This window comes from Netta rufina (genome assembly GCF_964035555.1).
Source record: "Netta rufina genome assembly, chromosome: 16".
Lineage (NCBI taxonomy): Eukaryota > Metazoa > Chordata > Aves > Anseriformes > Anatidae > Netta > Netta rufina.
The window spans coordinates 1474211-1501876 of NC_140140.1; the positions used below are offsets into that span (position 1 = coordinate 1474211).

The window sequence follows — 27666 nt, forward strand, 5'->3', positions numbered from 1 at the left end:
AGGGTGCTCCACATCTCCTGAAGAGTGCTAGGAGGCCTATCAAAGCTCAGAAAATTCCCTTCCAAGTTCTGGAGAGATTAGTTAACTCAGGAAGAATATTTTCATGCCAGGATGCTAAATTGGAAGTTGATGTGAACACCACAACAAACTCTGCAGGGCATTGTAAACATGCCATGATGCCCCGAGATGCTGGCTCTGTGCATTATCCCTAACCCAGCTAAATTGCTTTTAATGTGCAAAGCAGCTTTTCTGTGTACTTCTGCATGGTACTTCACTGTGGCTTAGCTGAACCAGGAGAGAAGCTACTGTTATGAGAATGACCCGATAAATATTGGGTGCTTTTGGCTTCTGAACCATTTAACCTGACTGAAGCCTAATGCAGCCTCTTGACCTCCTTTTATTACAGTGAATGCAATGCTGCTCTCTAGCATAGCTGCTAAAAGTTCAGCCCTTCCCAACAGCCTTGAAAGGATTGATTCACCTCCTTGCGTGGTCCACTAAGGCATGGAAATAGTTGTTACTGCTTCTTTTGTGAATCACGTCATAGTGTTTGCAGATGTTTGCTGTGGACTCTGGTAATGTTCACTGTAAGAAGATGGACTGTCTTTGGCTCTGAAGATCAATAAAGCAGAACTGAGCGCTGCCAGTTTTCCCTTGGTTCTTGACAAGGGATTTCAATCCACTACAGGTGGTGGTGGGTATGACATGGTCCACTCTAAGTAACTCAATCTAGTCGTAAAGCTACCTTTCTTCTTTCATTTCCATGGTCTGTTGGATATTTTGTATATGTTCAATGAAATGCTTCAATTCGGAAGAGCTGTTGTGGGCAGCTGTTGCATCACTTTGTGTTTCAGAACACAAAGTGAATTTGTCAATTCACTGGTGTTTTCCCCCTCCGCCCTGCAAGGCAGGGGATTTCCAGCTGGTTGCTCTACGTGCCATAGTTCCCCTCTGACATGTTCCAGTCCTTGGTTCTTCCCAGCCTTCTCTGTTTCCTCTTCCTGCAGCAGTAATCAGCACAGCTCCAAAATGTCAGTCCTGTTAACGTCCCCCTTGCTCCTGCCTTTACTTTGCTCCTGTCTACTCTACTGGAATATCTTAACACATACGTGAGTGTCCCTGAGATAGCAAAATCCATCCTTTCAGCAAAGGATATATTATTTCAGTGATGCATTAAAAGGAAAAGTGTTGGAGAGATCTGTGCTCATAAGCTGATGCTAATTTACAAGAGTAAGTTTAGAATTAGTGGAACACCTCTATACATTATTCACATTTGGGAAGTATTCACTTCATGTAAAATGCAACTCTAACGCCACTTGTGTGCACCCTCCTTTGTAAAGAATTTGGTATCAGACTGAGACAATATTGTCACTTCAGTTTTATCCAAGTCAATAACTTAATATGCTTTTCCTTGCAGAAAGACAAATTCTTTGTGTACGAGGAGTACTGTAGCAACCATGAGAAAGCACTCAGACTGCTAATGGAATTGAACAAGATCCCAACAGTAAGAGCATTCCTCTTGGTAAGCACCTTCTCTAGCACTCTTGACTTACTGATCTGACTTTGTACTGTACTCGTAATACCCCCTTAGTATCCCAGGAATGCGAAGCATTTTGCAGACATTATTCATTCCAGCTATGAAGCACTCAAGAAGGTTGGGTATTGAAATCATTGGTAAGTTCAAGTACAGAACTAAGCACAGCTATGGTATGAGTAATTCCATTAGAAACAGGGAATATTTTTTTAAAAAGAATCAACAGAAAAGTTGAGTAAAGATTGTGAAAGGACTAATGCAATAAGTCATCAGTGGGGCTGTGACTAGCTCCCAGAGGATCTGGTTCCCTTCTCAATTCTCTGACCAATTTGCCATCTGCAGACCTACCAGAAACATGTGGCCCACTTCTGACACTGTTTTCCCTGGGAGCTCAGTTGTGGGCAAGAAACGTAGGCTGGATGAATTCTTCTGGTGGTGTCATTGCTGCTTGTTTCAAAAATGACCCAATTCCTCATCCAACCCATGATGTGTTAGTATCTGTGTTGGGAAGGGAGTGTGGCCTACAGCCTTCTTTGGAGGCTGGGCTGGGAGGAGAAATGACCTCCAGACAGTGCCTTCTGTCTGAGTGTCCTGGTTTCAGTTAGAACAGAGTTAATTTTCTTCCTAGTAGCTGGTATTATTATTTTATATATTTATATAATATTAGTATTTTCCTGTCTTATTAAACTGTCTTTATCTCAACTCACGGGCTTCACTTTCCATTTCTCTCCCCCGTCCCAGAGAGGGAGGGGGGAGGCTGTGTGGTGTTTAGCTGCCGGCCAGGTTAAACCACGACACTGAGGTTTCTTATTTCTTTTTTTTTTTTTTTTATTCTTTCCTTATTTCTCTTCCCAACATCCACCCCAAGTCTCCTTGATTTTAGATGTCTCGTTTTCCTACCCATGGATGGAAGGCATTTGGAATGGGGATGGTGTGTAGACGAGGGACCAATTCAGCATGCTAGTTTACTGTCTTAGTGAATGCTGTGAAGATAAAGGCTATCTTTGCAATGGACCCTGTCTGCTCTTCTTTCTGCTCTTGTTTTTTCCTTTCTGCTGAAAGCTTTCTCTTTCCTAATACAGTACAGCAAAAGAAAACTTCTGCATAAATGCCTGTCACAAGCAGAACATTATATTAGCCACAAAATATAGGCCTTGGAGGGAGGGGCAGGAACATGATTGCTATTGGGTATTTGGAATCTCTTTATCACATCTGAGTTTAATGAACACCATTAAACCATTAGTTTGAGTCTTCAAATGAGCCATTCCTGTCCATGGACTCCTCTGGATGCTTCTGTTGAGGAAAAATAACGAGAAAGAGGAGCAATGAAGGTGAATATAAACACCATCCTTCCCAGCATCCAGAGTGTTCTCTGCATTTCCACTGGATTGGCGAAAACCTCCTGTCTCTGTTGCTGGCAGCAGCTGGCAAACTAATTATGAAGCACATTAAAGATGTCACACTGTCTGCTGTGGCTTGCAGCAGCACCTGAATCCAAGAGAATTTTAAAATAACAGTAACTATGGGAGGAGAGGTTATGCAGAAGTATTTTCTTTGTTGTGGCTGTTGTAATTTCTTCCAGGCCTTCAGTCTCCTATCCACTCCCTCCTAAAGTCGATGCTATAATGCCACCATGCAGAGAAAGCTGCATTAAAATACAAAGCTTTGCTTGTGAGTATGGATTTGGCCCGATTGCCCCCTCGTAGCTGCTGAAATGCAGAATGTGGGAATGTGTTTGAAAAATCAGTAAGTGTTAAAGGGCAGTTTTGAGCCCAAAGCTAGAGGGAGGGCTGAAAGGAGAGACGGGAAGGACTGAATCACCCGAGACTTGGAAAATTGGACAGGGAGCATTGTGAGCTGGTAGCCAACGCCACAGATCTAGAATAGCCCTGGGGAAGGGTTATTTTACAGACAACTGTCTGTAAAAATACCACTTAGGAGTAATGAGATTTATGTAGCATGTCTTTGAACACTTCTTGAAGAAGAGAATTATTGAACTACAGCCAAAAACCCACTATATTAGAGTGTGTCTGAGCCACAGCACACATTTCACAGGGGAAAATGTCATCAGTGATGCCCCAAAGCAAGCACATCTTGGCTGAAATTGATTTAAACTTCAGCTTCTGTTGACAGGGCAGGTTTGCAACTGGGATGATTTTTGGAGCAAAGTTGTCCAGATTCATGGCCAAACATAGAAATGTAGGATTAGGTTCTCTCAGATGGATTTGAAATCTGAGTCAACTGCCTACCTCTGGCAGCATGCAATACCAGCATCTTCAGGGAAATGCATAAAAAGCTTACAATAGGTCTGTGATTGTTTATCACAGAGATTACAGATTATTGTGAAGAAATAAAGACAGGTGAGGGACTGTAGGTTCTCCTATGCCATACTCAGTTCTTAAATTCCCCTTCCACGGCAGCCCTGAGAATTTCCATAATCTACTAAGAAATTAAACATCTCTTGTAGTGTGCACAAATTTGTCTGTGAAATGATTTCCCCAGAATGCCCCCCCAAAGGTGTGAGAACTTATATGAGTATTGCGAGGGTTGATCGGTTGCTGCATCTGTTTCTTAACCTAAAAGCTGTTTGGATTTCTGTTTCTTTTGTGTATTGGTCCAATATTTCTTAAGGTTTTATATTGTCACCTTTCTTGCTATATTCAAGCAATGCTGGAAGAGTAGTCACTGTCCTGGGTACAGAAATGCCCTTCACCTTTGTCTGGAAAGCACAGGGCTACAAGAATAGTTAATGTTGAAACAGTGGATTTATTTTTTTTTGAGCATTAGAATTACTGAAATCTGGTTTCCTTAAATTTAATCGTCTGTTGCATCAGCGTTCTCCTTTCCATGTAGCGGCTTTGCCCGCAAGTCCTGTAACTTCTTTGCTGGGCAAGCAGCATCATGCGCTGTGGCTGGTTCAGAGCTACATTTGCAGTGTTTAGCCCATGCTGTTTGTCCAGCTGGGTTTAGACATAATGTTTTGCCAGAGAATTGGTGGATGTGATGCAGATGACTCACTTATTTCAGAGCTATATTTGATTTCCTTCAGATGCAGAGACTGGCCAAGAGTTAATTACATGACTCCTACTTAGTATGTTTTATTTTAGCCTTTGAGTTTTCTGGACCAATAGTGCAAACTTTGCATAGTGCATGAAGACAAATGGCCGTGTTGATTGTGGGGGTAGGTTGGATTCCTTTAGGTAATGGTGCATCTAGGTTTTGCTGATTGTCATGGTATTATGACACTTTTTTTCTGAGTCACCAGCTGTTTAGTATTCCTTTGAGAAGAGACCTTTCTATACAGCCACTGTTATCCACAGAGATATTTATTTTGCTGATTCGCAGAGAATCAGGCTTAACTTGATGGCCATATTTCAGTGGTGAATGAAGTCTCATTTCCTTTATCTTAGGATGGCAAAGTTCTTTGTGACCATAGTATGTATGTATTATAGAAACAGAAAATCATGTCAAAGAGCATGTGAAAGTGTTGTGTCTGGGTTAACATTTGTTTCCTTTTTTTGATTATAGAGTTGCATGCTTTTGGGAGGCAGAAAGACAACAGACATTCCACTAGAGGGTTATCTGCTGACGCCGATTCAGCGAATTTGCAAGTATCCACTTCTGCTTAAGGTAAAACCAACAAAAGAATTTCTCTAGCTCATTGTTTTACTGTTGGAGTGATTTTTGCAACTTTTTAGCCATGGATTTTGCTGTCACTACTACCTGCCTGGCACGTACTTCCAAAAGCTGGATGCTCTTTGCAGAACATGGCTTTTTGTGGGTACAGTCAAAAAGCTGACTGATGCTGCCAGGCTGTTAAAGTTGTAATGGTGTGAGTAGACCAGACAGGGTGACTTACTGTCTAGCTAATGTCTTTTGACTTCAGATCTCTTCTGATGTTTGTTAAGACTTGAGTGCTGTTTTAACCACTTCCTGAAAAGCTGTGTTCAAACAGAATTGTATCAGTATTCTGAGGAACTCTACGGCTGTGGGGACTGGAAACAGGAGACATCTTTCATCACTAGGTCTCTAGTTTGAGTGTTTTCAGGTCAGTAATGATCAAAATTCTTTATCATCTGACAGCTGTTTGGAGGCTTGTTTGAAACCTGTTTGGTTGTCTCAGACAAGTTCCCAATGGACAGGTGGCATTGCAGAAATGACTACTGCAATTGGCACTAACTGGCCCCCTTGCTAGCAGTCTTAGTGTAGGAGTTGAAGAATGAGAGACCTACAGAGAACTAACTTGCCTCTCATCCTCCAGGTCAGGGCTGGGTCACACGCCTGGTGGGGAGAAGGAAAAGGAGAAAGTGGTTTCTGGGAGAGCTTGCAACATCATTGGCCTTGCAGCTACTCTTTGGCTAAAAGCCATGAATTTTCAGGGGTGTCATTCTTAGAGTGACATTATATTTACTAAGATAAAGTTAAGTAATAAAAAAATACAAGAAGCAGCTACCTTTTATCTCAGAAGAAAGGTCCCTTAATTGTGGAAGAAAACAATTCTGTGATGAGTTAGTGTTCTTAGTCACAGGCTGACCATGTGAATCAAGTGTATGTAGTGCAAAATTATTGCAGTGCTGTGCTTGTAAATTCAGATTGAATAAGGGCTTTCATAGGTACAAGTTGGTTAGTTCAATAGTGATGTATTTCCCTTTATTAGAGTTCTGTTTCACCTTCTTAATATTTAAATTATTTCCCTCTATCCAATTGGAGCTTTCAAGAGGTAGATTTTCAAAATATGTCCTTCCTACAGGTGGAATCATTTTTTTGGTCTATACAGCACAAACCCATCTTACAGTAGGTGTTCATGTACCATGTCTTATGGACCTGTTACTGAGATTTACGTGTATATGGACAGTTTATCAGTCCAGTCAATCCACTGGAGTGCAGATTGCTCTTACAGTTTTAAATGACTGGACGTGGTTTCTTCGTTTCCTTTCCCCTGCTATTAGGCACATGGGAGAAGCTGATGTGAGGGACTGCTGCAGGCATTTCTCTCAGAGTACTAATAATAGTCAAGATGAGGCAAAGGTGTCTAGATCAAGGAAGCACATGAGTGGCTCCAGCTCTGATTTATCACAGAATCACAGAATCACAGAATTTCTAGGTTGGAAGAGACCTCAAGATCATCGAGTCCAACCTCTGACCTAACGCTAACAGTCCCCACTAAACCATATCCCTAAGCTCTACATCTAAACGTCTTTTAAAGACCTCCAGGGATGGTGACTCCACCACTTCCCTGGGCAGCCTGTTCCAATGTCTAACAACCCTTTCAGTAAAGAAGTTCTTCCTAACATCCAACCTAAAACTCCCCTGGCTCAACTTAAGCCCATTCCCCCTCGTCCTGTCACCAGGCACGTGGGAGAACAGACCAACCCCCACCTCGCTACAGCCTCCCTTGAGGTACCCATAGAGAGCAATAAGGTCACCCCTGAGCCTCCTCTTCTCCAGGCTGAACAAGCCCAGCTCCCTCAGCCGCTCCTCGTAGGACTTGTTCTCCAGGCCCCTCACCAGCTTCGTCGCCCTTCTCTGCACCCGCTCAAGCACCTCCATGTCCTTCTTGTAGCGAGGGGCCCAAAACTGAACACAGTTCAGTTCTTATCTTCAGAGAAGCCTGGTTATATAGGGATAATTGAAAATGTAATGATGCCTCAGTTTAAGTCCAGTGTATTTGTTTATTTGGGGTTATTATGGAGAGAATTTGGTAGCTGTTCAGTTTGTGGGTCTGTTTGGTGACTGTGAGCAACATTGATTTGCACAAAAAGAGAGCTCCTGCAGCATCTGATATGGTGACTGGAAGGGGGGATGTGCAGACCTTGAGATGTGCATTCCTGACCTAATATTTTGGTAGTGTTTTCTCATTTTCAATATGAGGTGTGTTCACTGATTGCTATCTACCAGCATGTTAAAGATGTGAAAATATAAGATTGTCTTGGTTCTTTGCAGAGATCCCTTTCTTATTTTCTAAGAATCTTCAGTCAGAGGAACCAGTGCCTGTATTTTTACTTTTGAACCGTTCTCTACGTTTGTGCTGCTACTGAAAGATGAAGCGTTAACTTCCTGCAGATTTCCTGTCACAGTTACCCTTTGCATGAAGGGAATCATTAGGTACAGAGCCTGCGGGCCAGGTTCCTTCACCTCGTTACTGGTTCCATGCTGGAGACATCTTCATAGAGCCAGAATGGTCAAAATCTGCTGTACCTTTGCTATGTTCATCTTCAGTGATCTTTGAGCAGTTTTATCTCAGTACTTCTCAGTCTTTTTGAACCAGAATATCAGTGTTAACGTGCTGTGTTTCTCTTATTCTGCTCTGTGACCTTTTTGATAAGCTGAATCCAATGTGGTTTTCTGCACTGTTTCTGACCACCTGTTGCCGAATCACCTGTTGCTAATTAGACTTGCTTAATTTCTAAGCTTTTTTGGAAAATGTAATTGAGTTGTAGATCTCTATCAGTTTGAATAATCTGACTTCTTAGCTACAGACAGAAGTTTGATTTGCAAATCAAAATCTCTATTCTGTTTTAAAAGCCCATCAAAATATTAGAATGTCAGAAACTGCCAATATTACAAAAAATCCTGAAATTTCAGGGATTTTACTCAGAAATGAGTGAGAGATGCTCTGTCACTCAAATGCCAGAGGAGATGCACACTTCTGATTACAGGGTAGTAGTATTTTCGATGCAGTGACTCTTTGGTATTCTTCAACTTAAACTTTCCTGTTCCTCTACCATTATAGGACAAATTTTTCAGAAAGTATGAGGTTCTGTGTCAGTGATTGGAAGAGCTATGAATGAAACGGTCTTGCTTGCTCTTCTTTAAGAGTTTGCTTTGCAAAGAGGGAGTGATCAAAAGCCTGAAATAAGTTTCTCTGAACTGTGGTCTTTCCAAGTACAATGGTAACTGAAGGCGTTGTGCTCTGGGGAACAAATATTGGCCTATGGAAATAAGGTGTGTGGTTTATACTTTCTCACATGTACACAGTTGTGTATGTCAAGAAGCCAGCAAGCACAAACCTCATTTATTTGAAAGCCAAAAATACCACCAGGAAGGCTAAGACTAAGCAGCGTCTCTTCGCTTGCAGCCACAATAGGGTAGAATGAAGTTAATTGTGCCTTTGATGCCTACACTGTGCCTGCCTTGTGGGATGGGGGCACGGGTGTTTGGATCTGTTACTGTTCTCTCAGAACCCCACACATGCGTAGAGCAAAGAGCTACAAAGGGAGTGAACAGGGAGAGCTGCAATAACGGGTCTTGTAATGTTGCATTCAATTTTTCTAGAGATTTCTTTATGTATACAGGCTGATATAAATCACACAGTTTGCTACTTATAATTTCCTGGGCAGGACATAAAAATTTCAAGTAAAAGCTGAAGGGAATTTAGTTTCTGTTAAGCAACAAATCTGCCTCAGTTAGTGAGGTTATGCCATTACTAGGGGGTATTCAGCTCCAGCAATGTCTGTGATCATTAGAACATCTAACTGATGCTGATTCTCAAACTAGTGAGCTCATGGTCAATGAACTGTGTCCCATTTGAGACTTGTCTGATGCTTGCTGGCACAAAATTACCACCGTGGACATGACTGTTTCAGACATGAAGAAAGCTAAGATAAGCTGGTTTCTGTTAGTGCTGACCAGGAAAATGCAACTCACCAATCAAAAAAAAAAAAAAAAAAAAGATTCAAAAATAACACAACCCTCAAATTAAGCATTTGTTCTCCCCTTGCCACTGAACTGCAGTTATTGCTCCTGAAATAGCAGTTTTGTATTCATGGGAATTGGATCTTATTTTATCTAATTCCCAGGGCAAACAGATACTATGTATTACAGCTGATTAGAAAAATCATCATGTTATCCTACTTTTCTATTTGTGTTTTTAATAAGAATTTGTGAACATCCAGATTTTCTGATAACTTTGAAATGACCTTGTTATAGTATAATCATTTAGGATTGCTAAGTAGTTAGGTTTGATTAAGATAATGTGAATGTAGTAACTCAGACTTATATGTTTGAAAGCCAGCCATAAATAATAGGGAAAGGCACTTTTAAAATGTGATAACTATTTTTGATTAATTCAATATGTGAGTGTTGTTATTCCAGAATAATAGGATCTCACATGAAATTGATCTGGGTTACTTAATTAGGAATAGCATACTGGAATATCTCTAAGTGCAGATACAACTTAAACAAATCTTATAAGTTATTTCCAATGTAAAGTATGGCATCTTGTAATTGATCTTACGTTTTCACATCCTCTGACCAAACTTTTTAATTTTTTTAACCAAAGAATTAAGGAGACAAAATGATCATTCAGGTGATGGTGATTGATAAAGCTCAATTTTATTTTTTTTTTTTGCAGTTTCTTTTTTTGTGCATCAAACACAGCAACTTTGGAGCATCTGACTAAACAGTTTTCAAATTCTGGTTGCCTTCCTTGGAAGTCAGTTTGCAAGCCTTGTCTTTGGTTTGAAGCGTGGGACTCAGACCTCGCCATGGTGTTTCACAATCCCTGTGCAATCAGAGAAGAAATGATAATATTTTTTCCCTAGTACAGTTTTTGTCTGCTCCAGGCAGCCTGAGAAGAGAATTAGCACAAACTTGTTGGTCAGTAAATTAGTTTTATCCCCAGTCCAAGCCCTCCCTAATGTATCCATCTCCCACTTCTTTCCCTTGCTGTCACACTTCAGCAGAGAATTTGAAGTCTGTTTGGGTGTGTTGGAGCTCTGAATGTTTGCCTGTTAGCAATGAGATGCATTATACATTTTCCTTAAAGGCCAGAAAAGAGCCTTTGAGTAGGCTTGAACGAAATGGAGCTGTACTTGCTGTGATGGGCATTACAATTTGGTAAGCAGAAAAGACAAACAGATGGACAGAACTTGAGAGCATATATGGTGCGAGCGACTTAAAACTCCATTGCGGATGTGTACACTGCAGAGCTTGCTGAGTAAATATTTCTAGCAGAACGTCTTGGATTAAGGCAGCTCTGTCTCGCTGATAATAATTGTATGACTCTGTATTAATTAGTGGTAACTATACGTCTTAGGAGTAGAAGCAGCTGTTGTGTAAACCAATCTCTGAACAGAAATAGCCTTTTCCCCCTAATAAAGAGCGTTTATGTCAGCAAGAAGAAAACCCTAGGGGAAGAGTGATCATGAGTTAATCACACCACTGGGGGTAGGGATTAGGAACAGTCATTTCTGTCTCCTTCCTCCCAACATGCGAGGAATGTGAAGCACATGATGGCCGCACCCCTACAGGCTCCTGATAGCCTAGTGCATGTCACAGAGCTTGTTTCTTAGTTGATGTCTGTTCTCTTAAGGAATTGCTAAGTCTCCAGCCAGAAATGCACATTACACTTCTGATACTTTAAAAATATCTCATAATACATGCAAATCTGTGGAGGATTTAGGGCAGTTATTATGTATTGCTTCATGTGACGGAAGACACATTGGCCCTAAGAGGAAAAGAAAAACCTGGAGGAGAAAGCTGAGTGTCCAGGCTCAGAGCCCTCTTGTAGGGGAGAGCCCAGCAGTGAGGTGTACACAGGTCTGAACAAATGCAGTGAAAGGCAGAGATGGGAAGCCAGTGCTGGGGACACAGAACAGAATGAAGAAAACTCCTTCACTCCCCTCTTCTTCCTCTGCATTCCTCTCAGCGATGTTTAAGGAACAAAACCTTCTAATTAGCCCTAATTGAGTACGTTTAACCTTCAGGGCTTTGCTCCCCCGTCAATCCTCAGAAGAGTGATGTTGCTCTTAGATTCATAATATTGCCTGGTTAAAATCCAAGTCTTCATAGCATAATGTTACAGCATTAAAAATTATATATACACCGTACAGAGTTGTAAGGAATACTGCCAATTTATAAATCATACTGTCTTCAGTGCTTTTTATGTATAATCACAAATAACTGCTAATATATATAAAACATCTTTTTGTTTCACTTTAATTTTTAAGCGTATGTTGAAGATTTGATGGCACATCTAATGTAATCAGTTTTAGTGATTTATTGCTGTCTAGTCTTTACCTTGCAGAGGCAGTGACATAAATTATAAATTTAAAAAACACACAGGATAAAAACTGCTGTGATTGATGGGTAGGCAGAGCATGGTGTAGCATCTATTTTCTGGTTGGTTAAAGTACAAAATTCATTTTAATTCATGTAAACTGAAAGACACAAATACAAAAATTCTAGCTACATTGATCTTTGCAGCAAGGTGTTAATGTGTTCTTATGCATGTTGTGGTTTTTGGTGGTGGTGATGTTTTTTTTACCCACGGTTTGGAACTGAACTGCTTATTACCATGACTTTTTGAATTGATAAGGAATATAGTGTCTTTGTTATCTCTGTAATCCTGAGGTGTTCACTGAATTAACAACGGATGTATCTCTGAAACCATGTTTTATGCATGCACTGGTTTGTAGTGCAGAGTGACACAGCCTGGTGAGCAATGATTTGCAGTGTTAAGTCACTGCACAGAATTCATGTTAAAGCCGTGTGTGAGTGTCTTCAAAAGTGTGAAGATAGAGTTTTTTTAAAATATAGAGACTTACAGAAATTAAATTTTGACTGCAAAACATGTTCAGGTGTCATTTTTAAGCACATAATCATCTTTGTGTGACAGGGAGGACATGTGAAAGGATGACACAGGCTTCTTTTTTTTAAAAAAAAAAAAAAAGATCAGTTAAGCAGAATAACATCCTTTCTGCTAGGAAGTATTAAAAGTGTGTTTACATTAGAAAAACCTCTAGTTTCCTCTGCCTGCCTGCATTGTTCGCTCAGCATCCCCCTGCTACCTTTTTGCATCTTCCTGTGCAATGTTCTTGTTGCTAAGGTCTGTCCTCAGAGTTTTTTTGTTTCTTTTTTGAGGCATCAAGCACAATTAGTAAAATGACAAATGCACGAACAGCTGATGTGTCTTATTTCTTATGTGATTTAGCTTTTATATTTAGATTCTGTCATGTTTGGAACTGTTTTAGCCTTCAGCTATTTAAAGCTGTATCTGATACTGAAATGCTTCAGTTGGAAATCCTTTCACTACATTGCATAATTGGAGATTGGCATTTCTTTGTAGAGTTCTCCCTCTCTCTCTGGTACAGTTAATAGAAGTAAGGCAGCATTTAAGTCTCTAGCAGGGCCTTTTCCTTCATAGTTATTTCCTGATTGTTAGACTTTCTGGATGGAACTAAGAAGCCAAATAGTCTCATAGAATCCAAAAGCAAGAGCTTTACCTATGTATCTGTTACTTCTATCTACACTGTTTCTTCCGAGGATAAGTTGACAAATTGTAGCTTCCAATTTCACCTTTGTGAATCAGTTTCCAAGTGCAATTTGTTATCCAGGGATCCAAACCTGGTCATGTGGAAGCATGTGAAATTGTTGCATAGGTTCATCTACACATAGGGGTGAAGTAAGCTGGTTAGTACTCAAGGCTCACCTCCTCTAAGCTGAAGAGCGATGCATCCATACAGAGAGGAAATCATGCAAAAGTGCAAGGATGCCTGCATGGATGAACAAGGAGCTCCTGGCCAAACTCAGACACAAAAAAAGAAACACAGGATGGAAGCAGGGACAGGTAACCTGAGAGGAATACAAAGACACTGTCTAATAAATCAAGGGCAACAAGAAGGGTTCCTACAACGATGTCAGTGATAAAAGGAAGATTAGGAAAACTGTGAGTCCCCTCCTGAAGGAAACAGGAGATGTGGTTACCCAGGATATGGAGAAGGCTGAGCTACTCAATGACTTTTTTGCTTCAGCCTTTACCGGCAGGTGCTCTAACCACATCACCCAAATGCAGAAGGCAAGGGCAGGGCTGGGAAAATGAAGGAGGAGATCAGCTGCAAGAGCATTTAAGGAACCTGAAGGTGCACAAGTTCATTGGTCCTGATGAGATGCATCCAAAGGTCCTGAGGGTACTGGTAGATGAACTTTCTAAGACACTATCTGTCACATTTGGGAAGTCATGGCAGTCTGAAGTTCACACTTCCTGGAAAAGAGGAAACACCACCCCAATTTTTAAAAAGGGAAGAAAAGAAGACATGGGGAACTACAGCTCAGTCATTCTCACCTCTGTGCTTGGCAAGATCCTTCAGCAGATCCTCCTGGAAACTTTCAGGTCAAGGGAGATGATTCTCCCCCTCTGCTCTCATGAAATCCCACGGGCAGTGCTGCATTCAGGTCTGGAGCCCCCAGTATAAGGACATGTAGAGCTGTTGGAGTGGGTCCAGAGGAGGGCCACAAGGGTGATCAGGGGGCTGGAGCACCTCTGCTGTGAAGAGAGGCTGAGAGACCTTGGGAAGTTCAGTCTGGAGAACAGCAGACTTCAGGGAAACCTTATAGAAGCTTTCCAGAACTTAAAGGGGGCCTACAGGAAAGATGAGGAGCCCTCTATGTAGGGCTATGGTGATAGGACTAAAGTTTTAAATGAAAATAGGGTAGATTTGGGTAGATAGGTAGATTACCTGTCCTTCCTTTCTGCGTGCTGTTTAGAGGGACACTACAGCTGGCTGTGGATGTCTGAGTGCTGTTACTCCACTCATAAAAGCAGTCGGGCTCTGTGTATAGGTGCTGTGAGTGGCACAACCTCAAACTTGGCAGCTATGAAAAAGCTGTGAAATAAAAAGAGAATGCTGTGCTGAGAGGAGACAGTTCCCATTTTGATCTGTGTTTATTAAAGAACAGTCTTTTTTTCAAGCTTATAATACAGAATATGTTTGCAACTTTTTTTTTTTTTCAAGACAGAGAAGTCAGAGGATAGCACTGAAGATTAGAAAGGCTGTGAAAAATACCAGCTTTTCTGTTCTCAACTGCTAGTTAGTCTGAAGGATTAACAACTTTGTAGCTAGAAGGTAGATGTTTTATGAATTAGTTTAAGACACTCTTTGCAAGGAATAGATTTCTGCAAGTGGTGGCAACCTCATGTCCTAGGCCTTGTGGTGCACAAGTTGCAATACGTAAAGTCCTTCCAGACAGCTGTATAGACGAGCTGTATGGAAGACAGGGCCATCATACCCAAGGTTTGCCATCTGGTCTCTCTCTCAGCTGCCTTTCAACATGTTGGCAAATGCTCTCGTAGTTTACACATCATAAATCTGTCACTAGACTAAATAAGCACCCAGAGCTCCCTGGTTGTGTTTCAGAAGTGCCAGGCTCTGCTCTTTCAGGGGCTGTCAGTGGCAGAGCAGCAGGTCTCTTCCTTGCCCAGCTTAGGACTGAGTAGCGGTGGGACAAGCAAGACACCTGCCTCAACGGAGTGCCACTGCTCCGACTGTTTCAGCTGCTGCTGCTGTTGAGGCAGACGAGTGCCCAGCCAGCACTCCTCTCCCTGCCTTTTCCAGCGTCCTCTCATGCTTCTTGGTCAGCGCTGCAGGCAGCTAGTAGGGGTGGGGAAGGTGCTGTGGTGCCACTTTCTGCCCTTCCTTCTTTGACAAGACAGCATTACCCAAAGTCGGGAGGCTGGAGGGGGAAGGTATAGGGGAAAGGGAGAATGAGGAAAGACTCATGAGTGTCAAAGAGCTTAATTTTCCTCACAATAGCAGCCACTGCATAAAATGCTGGGGGTCAGAAAGTAGGCACTTGCTCCCATATCTTCCCGGCTTTCAGGCATGAGGAGGCACAGAGCAGCTGGGGGGTGTTCTGCAGAGTATGAGGACACAACAGGAGGTGTTGTCTGGGGCATCAAAGCAGGCTACTGTGCTGCTGGAGCCAGGGAGATGGATGTGTGCCACAAGCTGTCTCTCTTTGCTTACAAGCAAAGATTTTCATGAGAGTCATGTAGCAAAAGTTGTTCTCTGTTTTGGAAACAGAAGCTGGTGTCACCAAGGTGCAAGCCCTCTCTTCTCCTTACTTGCTCTGGCCTCACTTTGAACAAAAGTGAGGTGAGAAATTCCCCAGGGAATTACATTTGTGATAGTGACTGACAGTTATAGCAGGCAGCTTCCCTTTCTTCTGCATGTGTTACTTTGTAAATCATCCAAGAGTTACAATCATTAACTCCTCTCTTAGTGGGATTCCTGGTTGTCAGCACGTAACCCATCTCCTCCATCGTCCTTCAGCAATTGTCAATCACTGTCAGTAATTTTGAGGAAGGAGAAATTGCAGCTGTGAATAAGTTCTCAAAATGCCAAGTCTATCCAAAGAATTGAATAGTCGCATTTTACTGGACAAACACGGACATATCCCCCATTCATTTGGACCTTTCTGTCTCCAGCATCTGTCTGGGTAGGAATGAGAGTACCTCCCATTGTTGTGTCTGGATTCTCAGGAGACCTGTCTTTTGTGTTACTTACAGGTGTCTCAGTAGCTGAATAGTTTCATCTCAAGGTGCAGACTTGAGTTTAGGTTGTTCTGCAAACTAAGTTAATATAGACAATATTCTGCACCTCACGGTCCAATGATTTATTCTGCAGACATTCCTGCTAGTAGAAAAGTACAGCCAGGTATGCACAAACCTGTCACGCACTAAAAGAGATTTCTGTCTGGAGAACTTTGTAGAGCTGATGTATGAATCAACACTAGGACAGAGAAAGATCCGTGATTTAGCAGCACACTGTCTGGATTAGCTAAGTGGTTGGATTAGCAGCTATTGGAGTTACTACAAGGTAATGCAAGCTTCAGCAGGACTTGAGCTTCAGCTCACATCCCTCTGCTGTCTCACAGGCTACATACCTTCACCCTAGAAGCGCCAGGTAAGTTGATCTAGAGGGCATGTGAGGACAGAAGCCAGTTTAGGAGCAGAGCTTTTATTACAGTTGTGCTACCAACTCAGGGGAGGCAAGCCCCAGCTGTACTCAGGATCATACCTGCAATCAGAGTATGTCAGTGTCAAGCAAGACAGCATGGCACAAAGATCTTGAATGTCAACATGGCAAAAAACAGCGTGGTGAGGAGATGCTTGCTTAGGTTGACATGCCAACGTGGAGAAGTCAAAGACAAATCGGACCACAGAATAAACCTTGTCGGAGCCCATGACAAACATTTGGGGATTGTAATCTCTAATCTTGGATGAACACCACCTGGAACAGTTTGGCTGTCTTTGTCCTTAGCTGTGGGAGCTCTGGGCTGAGGCATTTCAGCTCTGTTCAGACCACACTGCTGTGCAGGCACCATTTCAAACTCTTTTTTTCTCTCTTATGAAAAATGATGCAATTCAGCAGCAGTTTGCCATTTAGTCATGGGACTTGAAAACAACCAAATAACATGTTGAGGCAAAACATAACGTAGGGAGAAAGAGAAATATTCCAGGCAATGTAAAAATGTGGGTGTTAAACATGGTATTATGTATCAAGAGGGAACTACCAGCCTTAGTTAAGGTTTTGTTAATGCAATTTTATCCAATTATGGATGACTATAAAATAGCATTGGTCTGAAAAAATGATTAATTGTGAGTTGACAGTGGTTGCCCCTTTTGCCAAACTCTGGTAAATGTTGTCAGGTCCCAAGTTTTAATCTTGTTGTTCCTCAGTGGGCAGTGTTTATGGGATATTGCATGTTGAGTCAAGTGAAGCAGTCTCATATGAACTCCTTGGGAGCAGACAAGCTGTTCATCTCTCTGTTACTCTCTCCAGTCAAAACACATGCCACAGCCTCCTAGAGGTGAGGAGGAGTCCTTGCTAAACTCCTGCTGTTCTCTTGGCACCTCTCTTTCTCATGCCATCATGTTTGCCTTTTGGAAAGCCCTCCCCACTTGCCATGTGCCTGTCTTGGAGGTAAAAGCACTGAGCGCTAAAAAGTCTTGGTTCTGCATGTGGCTTGCTCTTGGACAATTTAGTCTTGTGTTCCTTTTCTTCTTGATAAAATGAGCATTGTACATCCCTCACACACACACACACACACACAAAACAAACAAACAAACAAACATGGGACACCTGTAGCTAGTGACTTTCACTGGGATTTCTGGACATGCAGACTGACTACCCAGAGCTATAGGCACTTACCTGAGTGTGGTTATTGACCTTGGCTGGCTTCTGGCTGCCCACCCAGCAGCTCCCTAACTCCCTTCCTCAACACGACTGGGGGAAGGGGCATGCCCTTTCTTAAGCATGTTTAGGATAGGATAAAATAGAATAGAATAGTTCAGTTGGAAGGGGTCTTCAAATATCATATAATCCAACTGCCTGACCTCTTCAGGGCTGACCAAAAACCCAAGTATGTTATACCCTAATGGTAAAGAAATTCTTCTTAATATCCAGTCTGAGCCTCCCCAGGCACAGCTTTGTGCCATTTCCACGTGTCCTGTGGTGACCAGGGAGCAGAGACCAGCACCTCTCCGCTTCCCCTCCTCAAGAAGTTGCAGAGAGCAGCGAGCTCACCTCTCAGTTTCTTTTCTTCAGGTTAGACAACCCAGGTGCCCTCAGGCTCTCTTATAGGGCATGCCTTCCAGCTCTGTTACCCTGATCTGAGTGCTTTTCAAGCACCTTAACATCCTTTTATACCATCAAGCCCAGAACTGCACACAATATTGAAGCAAAGCCACTGACAGGAATTGTGGTGGGAAAAGCTCCCTTGCTGGCCGTGCTGTGTTTAACACACCCCAAAATGTGGTTTGCCCTCTTGGCTGCCAGGGCAGGCTGCTGCTGACCCTCATGGGGCAGAGCTGTGAGTGGGACCGGCAGTGCCGGGCCGGAGGCAGCTCCTCCCCTCCCCTCAGAGGACACCTGTACTCTGAGGAGTCTAGGTTAGGGGTGGCGTCATGTTGGGATCCCGCCGTAGTCAAGGGAAAGAGGCTTGTCACGAGGGCCCTTCTGGTATGAGGTGGATCTGGTAGCATTTTTTGCTGTTTATAGATTTAAACAACCTAGGTCCTGAAGCTTCACCTTCAGGATTAGTCTACACCTGACTGTCTGTGTAAGTACTGTGTACAGCATATACAGCCTAGCGGTGTTCCTGTAAGGCCATTCCTCACACAAAACCCAACTTCCATAGCTCTGGTTGTTCTTAACGAGACTTGCTATGGGCAGTCTTCATCAGATTGTGATGGGGCCCAGTGCAGCTTCAGTGAAACGTTGGATGTGTATCACTGGGAATGGTATAGGATGAAGACCATGTCTAGGTCCACAGGCCAGTGCATGTGTGATGTGGACAGTGTGGTTTTTATGTAATAATTTATTTTAATTTATTTGGCCTTGGGTCATGTTAGAAGCAAATGTATGTGATACAGCAAAACATATGTGGCTTGAACTCTTTTAATCTGATACATTTAATGTAAGTAATTCCTTAACTTATTTAGCAGCATTCATATAAAGCAGCAGCCCTGTACACATGAAGAGCAGAGAACAGTATCTACAGTAACGTACCCACAAATTTTCTTTAATTCTGCTGCATTATTGTCATTTTCCTGCAGGACTGCACTTTCATGCTGTTTGCTTTCCACATGCAACTTCTAATTTTTTTATTTTTTATTTTTTTCTGAAGGAATTGGCTAAGAGGACTCCCTCTAAGCATCCTGATCACCCAGCTGTCCAGAATGCATTGCAGGCAATGAAGACGGTCTGCACAAATATCAACGAGACCAAGCGACAGATGGAGAAACTGGAAGCCCTTGAACAGTTGCAGTCCCACATTGAAGGATGGGAGGTATGATGCAGGATTAGCAAGCCCTCTGGAGACGATTTACTGCATGGTTTAGTGGGCTGAAGTTTGGTGGTTCATACTGTGTACAGGGACTTCTGATGTGTAAATGCACTATAAGCTGTGGGTGGCATCACTTTGACAGGTTTAGAATTCAATGTTTATTTTGGGGAGTACAAGCTGCTGCTGCTAAATTGTAGCAGAAGAAACAGATCATGAAATAAAGAAAGGTACTAGAGCTGGCAAGGACTGAAATTTCAAATGGTCAGGTTTCATTTGAAGGACAAAACTAGAAGTTGAAATCAGGAGTGGTCTAAATAACATAAGGTTCTGTTTTTGTTCCTACAAGCCTTTCATTTTTGTGGGAGCTTTGAAAGTTGGCTTCCTACAGATTTCCTGTATAAAAGATAAAGGCTCAGTTAGAAAGCAACTAGTATATTTGTATTTACTCCAGTTAAGTTTTTCATAGTTGTGTTCATAGTGATGTGTTTATCAGTAGGTGTATCTGTATAGGTGGAAGCATGTACTCTGGAAGAGAGAAAAATAAAGAGAGGGAGATAACTGAGATATGAAGCTTGGGGATAGAGGAAATCTGAAAAAAAGAGCCACCCAGGAGAAATACTGGGAAGTCAGGATGATGCACAAAAGGATTGGCAGTTTATCTTGTGATGACTTTACTTGAGGCCCTTGAGTCAGTGGAGTTGGAAGCCTCTGGGAGGTGCACCACAGGGAGTCAGCGGTGTTAAATGGTCTCATAAAGAGATTGGCGTTGGCATTTAGCAAGACTGACTTTTAAAATATTGATGCTGATCATTGCCAGCTGAGGACATCTTTTTAGAGGTCGTATAAGCCTCCTCATGTTTGGAGTCTTGGGTGTTCTCCACAAATCTTTTTTGGGTTGTTTTTTCTGTCTTTCGTGTGTATTTTAAACCTTGCTCATTTTTTCCCTCAAGGATGTTCTTGGCATCCAGCTAAAGACACGAGAGCAACCCAGATATCCAGCTGTGTATTTATTTTTTGTATAGCAAGCTCAACAAACAAAAAAGGTCATGTAATATTCGATATAGCAGGACTTCCAGAAGCAGCTAAAACCATGTCAGGTTCAATGCAGCTCGTGGGTCCTCTAGGCAAGAGGCATGGTTTGAGCTCTAGAGCTCAAAACATGACTCTGAAAGTGTCCACGATGTCATAAATGAAGTGGTATCAAACTTATTGCAGTGTTGGGGGTGGGAGATGGGGTACTAATTCACAGCAACATTCTGGGCCTGAAAACCCATTTAGATTTGTTTATGTGTAACAAAGTCATTTATGTCACTCACTCCAAAAGTTCAAAAAGGGAGAAGTGTTTTTTTTGACTACTAGTAGTAAGCTGTGGAAAGTTACTCCTTTTATGCCACAAGGAGTGGAATCTCCATATTGAGAGGAGGCAAGCTAGCTTTATAACATAGATGTGGACTAATACTAAATACGATCACATTTTTTCTTTTGTGCCCATAAAGCAATTTGAAACTGAAAGACATTGTCTTATCTTTTGGTTGCCACAGTGCCGTAGTCTTGCAAATTAGGACTTTTGTGCAAAGTGGTATGTTAGTAAAAAACTGTTTTCAGTTCTTGCAGATGGATATCATAGTTTGTGAGAAGTGTTCCTAACTCCTATCCTGTGGAATGTTGCAACTGATGAATTAAAAACATTTTTAACTTAACCATGCAAACCACAGAGCTGTCTGTTAGAGAAAGTGTATAAGGCAAATGTCACATTCAGATTTTCTGTTCATCTGATGGTAATCTCTCCTAGAAAACAGAAAATCTCTTTCTCTATTATCATGGTTTTAGATTCTGAAATGTTTATGTCCTGTATGTGTGGTTATTTACCACGTACTAATCTGATAAGGCCCATAGCTTCCAGCAGTTTTAGTACAAGCCATTGAAATTGTCAAAAAGAAGTAAACTTCAACTTACTTATGACCAAGTTCTTTATGACTATCTGAGAGGTATCCTGACTCTGTGGAATATGCAAGCAGCCCAACATGAAGCTTGGCGGTAATTTTTTCGCTTAATTTGGAACAGGCTCCACCTTACCTAGAGTATCTGTTTAACCAAACCAGCACAGTTTCACTGGTTTCTATGACCAGATGCTTTCTTACAACTGTCCCAGTGGGACCATCCCTGACCTATCTTCATCTCATTGCCATCAGCGCCACCCTCAACATTTCCAACATGAGGAACAACGTAACATCATTCGACGTCTGCCATGTCTCTTCTTGCTCCCAAGGGTCATCTCTAGCTTCACTAAGAGCAGTAGTTATTTTCTTGAGCATTTGCCTTGGTTCCTCATTTTTCCTTCAAAATCTCTGCCTACCAGTCTGTCTCTCCCTCGAATACAACCATTCTCACTATCGTACGCTGGCATCATTCTATCAGTCTCTTTCTGAAACATATTATAATGATGGGTCATGTTAAAGTAAGCCAAGCCTGGGGAGCCTTTGAAGACCCGCAGCTTGATCAGAGTTTTATTCATCTAAATGAACTCTCTCAGATTCATCCTTCTGGAATGCACAGAATCCTTGTAGTTGTATTTTATGGAGTAGTCTAGGCAGGCCAATTTGATTCTGGTTAATCCTTCTGGGAAACAAATACTAGTTTAATAAAGGGGGAAAAAAGTAGAGGATGCATGAGAAGTCCAGCTTTTTTGTAAAATGTTTTTGTTTGGTTAGTGAAGAATCGGTTAATTACATGTTGATTATTCTGTGGGGTGAGCTCCTCCTCATGAATCCTTGTGAATTATTTTCACTAAGGAATTGCTACATGAAGAATCCACACATTCTCCCAGTCTGAAATGTTTAGGGAAGCAAAACCCCCATCACAGAACAGCATGAGTTGTAAGATGTGTTAGCGCTCGGGCAGATCAAGTGTTTTATAATTGGCTGTAATTTGCAATTCCACCAGCTATGATGTTTTCTTTTTTTTGCCTGCAGCTTGGTCCTACTTAGAAAGGTGAGAAATCCTTTCTTGTCTCTGAAAACATCATATAAATCTTCCTGCTCTGTTTCTTACTATTGAAAAAAACTCTCAGATTGGTATAAATGGGAAGTAGCTAGGCCAACAGCAAACAGGAAGTGCATCAACGATGTTCAGATACCATCATGATGGGTCTGATGGAAAAATAAAGATTCTTAGATTTTAAGGTGAGGACCAACTTATATGCTTTCACTTCTTGTACAAAATAGGCCAGATAATTTTACCTAGTAATTCTTGTGACAGTAAAAGATTAAGTCCAATTACTGATATCACTGCGCTCCTTGCTTTTGCTTCCTCTGTGTGGCTTTTAGTGAATTAAGTACTTGATGCTGAGGTGCTGTGACGCCTTGATTTCTACATGGGCAAACCGTGTGGGGAACATGCTTCTGTGTTATACAGTTGGTTGGTTTCTGTTCCTATTTGTGTGTGTGTTCCTTGGCTTTGGGGTTATATTTCTGATATATAGTGAATTCCCATGTAGATAGTCATGGTCAGCAGGTCATTTTCAAATTAACAAGTGCTCATTCCTGGATATGTACTTCTATAGGTGGATTTAAAAAATAAAAACATACCAGGGCAGCAGATGGAAATACTGCGTTGAGCTAGCTCCTGCATGACTAAATCCCCAAAGTACAGAAAGACATACAAGTATGTGGAATACACAAAACTGGTGTCCGTAGTTGGCAGCCTTTAAAGAATAGCAGATTCCTTGTTAACTAAAAGCAAGACACAGCACAGCTTGCAGGGTTTGATTTAGAAAACAATGTCATTAAAACTTTATTCACACCTTTAAAGTGACTGCATTACATTTAGAAAGGCTGATTTCAATTCAGTGATTTTCCCTGAATAGCTTAATGGTAGCAGACTGCGCCTTCCTGAAAAATATTCTCTCATACAATGTCTAAAATCATTCAAACAAATCGTTTTGGGGTGACTTTCTAGATAGAACTGGATTTCATGCCTGTTCAGAGAGATGTCTTCAGTTTCTGTAAGTAGGTTGAATTACATTTTACAAGTTTTTTGTGGTATTTGTGAATATTAAAGTTAATGGACCTTTGCAAATCAAGCAGTTTGGCTGATAATGAATGGCATGCAATCCAAAGTCAGTTCTTTTTTCCAGTAAGACTCAAGACAGTGGGTCACATTATCTGATTGACTCCCTTATCTGCATGCCAGTCATGGGAGGGAACCCACACTGTTACCCTAAGTTATTCTTCCTTCCAACTCAAAAAGAAATGCAAAAAATATTAAGTGTTCCAGGACTGAGTAGTAAATGTTTCTTACGTCTACATGTGTTTTCCTGAAAAGAAACCTTTTTATTTATTTATTTTTTTTCCTGATATGATGATCTTGTACCTTTGAAGTAAGAGTAGACCAAGGAACGAGTGCCTAGGGTTTAGCCAAACCTATCTTGTTTGGTCAGTGGTGCAGCTGAAGAGCAGATTCTCAACTGTGCTCATTCAGAATGAGCAGACACTTGGAATTTGCATGTTCTGAGAGTGACCCAGGACAATCCCATGGTTGATTTTCATTTGTGCCCAACTGCCTTGGCCCTAAAACTCCCATCTGAAGGACTATGTGATTACTTTTCCTAGGAATAATCTGAATAACAATTTGGGGATTGAATGGTTTAGAGTAATCCACTTTGGTTTTCAGTTTGCAGGGATCCTCATGTGATTGAATGGCTTGAGCATCAAGCTTAGTTATCTGCATATCTGCAGTTCAGTGCATATGATGCCTTGCACCTAGCACAGTGTCCAGGACCTGACCTGTGGTTTTCATGGCTACGTTTCTGACTTGCATGTGTTCATTAGAGCTCCAGAAAGGAGAGCAGCTGCATCATGTACTTCTAACAGAAGAGCTGGAGAGACAGATCACCACTCAGAAGATTTTCCATTGGGATGGTTAACAGTGACTTATGCCATAATCAGATCTACAATGTTAGAGAAATACCACTTTTTTTTTTTTTTTTTTCAAATAAAGCTTTCCTAAAGCCATCACTTGTCGTATTTTGAGTGAATACTTAGGATATGAAGGGAAGACTAATGGTCTTGAGAGACTCACAAAACAACTGCTTTGAGAATGAAAGATTTTTCTAAGGAAAACTCTCTTGGATCTAAGGAATATTTATCACAGAGTATGAGGATTTGTAAAAAAGTATTTGTAACCCAGAAAAGGCATGATGTGTTTAGTTGCAATAAGAAATTGAGGATTTCCTCCTCCTAATTGCATCAATCATTTGGCAATTTAATGATGTACAGATAAAATAACAGAGCTTTAGTAAAAGTGCTTCGTTGTGTGCACACAGAAAGTGAAAAATAAACGATCTCTTTTCTGTTTCAGGGGTCGAATCTTACAGATATCTGCACACAGCTCTTGCTCCAAGGGACTTTGTTAAAAATCTCAGCAGGGAACATCCAAGAGAGAATGTTCTTTCTATTTGATAATTTACTCGTCTATTGCAAGAGGAAATCCAGGTGAGTCCCTCTGCTTTTATAATGGAGGTTTTATAAATGGAGGTTCAGAGGTTTTGCACATGGGAAGTATGGTCAATTACTAATCACTCACTGTACATGTATTCCCTGTTGCTATGTAAGGCTGAGTCACAGGTGTGACTTTCCTCTGTTTTTGAGAAGGAAATTACTACATGGTAAGATAAATATGCCAGAGATTAATGGGGTCCCCACTCTGAGAAGCACACAATCCAAATAAAGAAGTTGATACGGTGCAAAAAAAAAATCACTAAGTGAGTTCTTACAACTGGAAAGCTTCCCAGAGCAGATGGATCTCCAAGAGTGATGTGAAGAAGCAGGCCTTGCCAACTTGTTTTGTGAGGTTGTTCTGAGCAGAAAAGGGTGACATGAAAAATGATAGAAAGCCAAGAAAGGGGAAAATGGAAGACTAAGAGAACATTAGGTGGATGCAGGGCACAGAGCAAAGAGGAAGAGATGAGCAGCAAGTTGCTGTTCATTATTTGCAGCCAATGTGCTTTGTGCATTGTCTTCCTTTCTTATGCTAGTGGCAATTTTTGTATCATTTTACCTTATAAAACTTAAGCATTATTAACACCTACTACTTATTATTAAAATAGTGTTGGCAGTGAGGAAGGCAATTTTCTTCTGCAGCAATTATAACGTATTTCAGTTCTAAAGCTTTTCACCTCCACACTTCTAGTGTCATTCCTGTGTCTTGGTCTTTTCTGGATTTATCATACGTCCTCTACTATTCAGATTCTCCTCTTCCTTTCCTTCCTGTAATATCCTCCCTCTTCTTCAGTTTATACCTCTTTACTGGTAATGACCTAGTGGAATGGCCAAACCAGTTAGAACTTCTCAAAAACTAGTGTTTTATCCAAAGAAAATTCTTCTGTTTCAAAAAGTGGGTTAAATTTCCATTTTTTTTGTTCATTAAAATTTTGGAACTGTTAAGCTGGGAAAAAAATCATGACACTAGTGTTCATACATTGTGTGAATAATAGTGAAACTCTATAATGTAAAATACAATTTTAAAGTGAAATCTACATTAGAAATTATTACAATGTAATATAAATATTTAAATTAAAAGAAAAAATAGCAATTTAATCTTAAATGACTTCTAATCTTCACTAACTGAAGCATTCTGACATTGCTGAAATAAAGCAAGAAATAAAAAACATTTTATTTTGACACTTCACCAATTTATCAAAATTCATTCTTTCATATGAAACAGAGTTCAGAAATTAGAGTTGTCTAAAAGAAAACTATTCCTTTAAAAAATCAACTTGATATCTAATTCTTCGATTCTTCAGAGCTCTTAAAAACTGTCTTTCTAGTCCTGTTTGTAGTTCAGGTTAGCCTAGCCCCTCCCGCTGTCCAGGCATTTTTCCCAGAATACTAAGATTTAGAAAACAAAATGTTCTGCTGCCTTTTAAGCAACCCTCTGTTTTTGTACAGTGATGTTACTGAGCTGCTCTGTAGTTTGGCTTGATTTCCGAGGAGGCTGCTGTAGCACTTTGATTTCCCCAAAGGATCGATATTGTTTATCTTTGTCTAATAATGTAGCTTAGGCTGATGAAATGCCCAGAATCTGATTTCCATTAAAAAATTGAATATTGTGTTGTCTGTTTGTAATTGCCAAATGAAAAATATATATTTAGGGATTGCTGAGTGACTTTAGTTTTGGATATTTCCCCTGTCTAGCTGCTATTTGTAATTAGTCCAGGATGGAAATGAATGTCTATCCAGTTGTGCTGCTGTGATCATTTGACCGGGTGCTTGATGAACAACCAACATGTTAGTGGAACACAGATTTTGGAAGAAAAACAAACAAACCAAAAAACAAAAACACCCTTCCTTTGTCAGTTTGCAATTTGAAATTGAGCGACTTGGTTCTTATCCCATTTATACCATGCTTGTAGAAATCACTGGAGTTTTCCTTGATCAGAAAGCGCAGTCAGAATTGTGCCCTTGATCTTCAGTAAATAGTCAACAATGCAGCCATTTGAATTTGGGCATCATCTCCTCACAACAGCATAAATTGGAGGTAGCTTTGTTGAGACTGTTTCAAAACGAGTTTAAAATCAGAATTAGAACTGTGATTTTAGATCTAAGACTGCAGTCTCATCCTTTGCAGAAGCTTTGGGAAGCCTGACAAACTGATGACATAGATTTTTTCAGAGCTGAGTATTATTTTGTGTTTTTAGTGGTATCGTAGACTGCTGTTTAAATTGAATCCTGATGTTAGGAACAATATGTTTCATGTGGGGAAGTGGGCTGAGTATTTAAAGAGTTTTATAAGGCTGCCAGTACAGCTCTTTTTTTTTTTTTTTTTTTTTTTCCCTGACTCTAACAGACGTCTTTAGGAAATGATCTAATAGCTCCAAGCTCTCAGTCCCTGTCTGTCTGATTGGATGTAAATATATGGTCATCACCAAAGGTATATTTGTCACCTAAGCTAGTTGTAAAAGGAAATATTGTTCAGAAAAAAAAGCATGGTGATTCTCATCGCACCTCAGTTTATCACAAATATTTCACTTTGACAGAAATCTTCTTTCCAGCTGTTTTTTATTGCAATGCTCTTTGGATCTTACGAGCACCTGGCAAGTTGCCACAGCAATTCCCTCACTGCACGGAGTTTGGACACCTGCCATCTCAAACGGTGATCATTTGACCAGTCATGTTTTGGTTCACATAGCAGGGTTGTTCTTAGATATTAAAGCTTGGCAGGTGTCAGTCGGATAGTTTTAAACCTATTGTAGACATAAAAATCAGATGCCACATGCAGAGACGTTGAACACATGTGACAGACCATGTGATACCAGCCTCTTTGCATGCTTCATTTCATATTTGGAACTTCATACACCTACCACAAGTTTCTCGAAGCTGTAGGCAAAAAGGAGGCAAATGTAACCTTTTTTCAGGTGATATTGCAGTTCTTATCCCAAACCCATGTGCAGTTCAGTTGTACTGTCATTTCAGTCAGTTAAGTCCTCAAGAATGTAAATCTTAAATACATCCCAATCTTCACATAGTCTTGCAAAATAAGCCCTTTCCTGCTGTACTGATACTGTT

General features: G+C 41.0%; 1 protein-coding gene across 1 annotated transcript in view; it reads left to right on the top strand.

The window, feature by feature from the left end:
• PREX1 (phosphatidylinositol-3,4,5-trisphosphate dependent Rac exchange factor 1) overlaps positions 1-27666 on the top strand; it is a gene marked incomplete at its 5' end in the record, with an annotated part of 172307 nt that overhangs the window by 78762 nt on the left and 65879 nt on the right. The window contains 4 exons of the mRNA XM_084296939.1: positions 1418-1522; positions 5063-5164; positions 18944-19105; positions 24461-24594. Of these exons, the coding sequence (XP_084153065.1) occupies positions 1418-1522; positions 5063-5164; positions 18944-19105; positions 24461-24594 (503 nt within the window). The remainder of the gene's footprint in view (positions 1-1417; positions 1523-5062; positions 5165-18943; positions 19106-24460; positions 24595-27666) is intronic.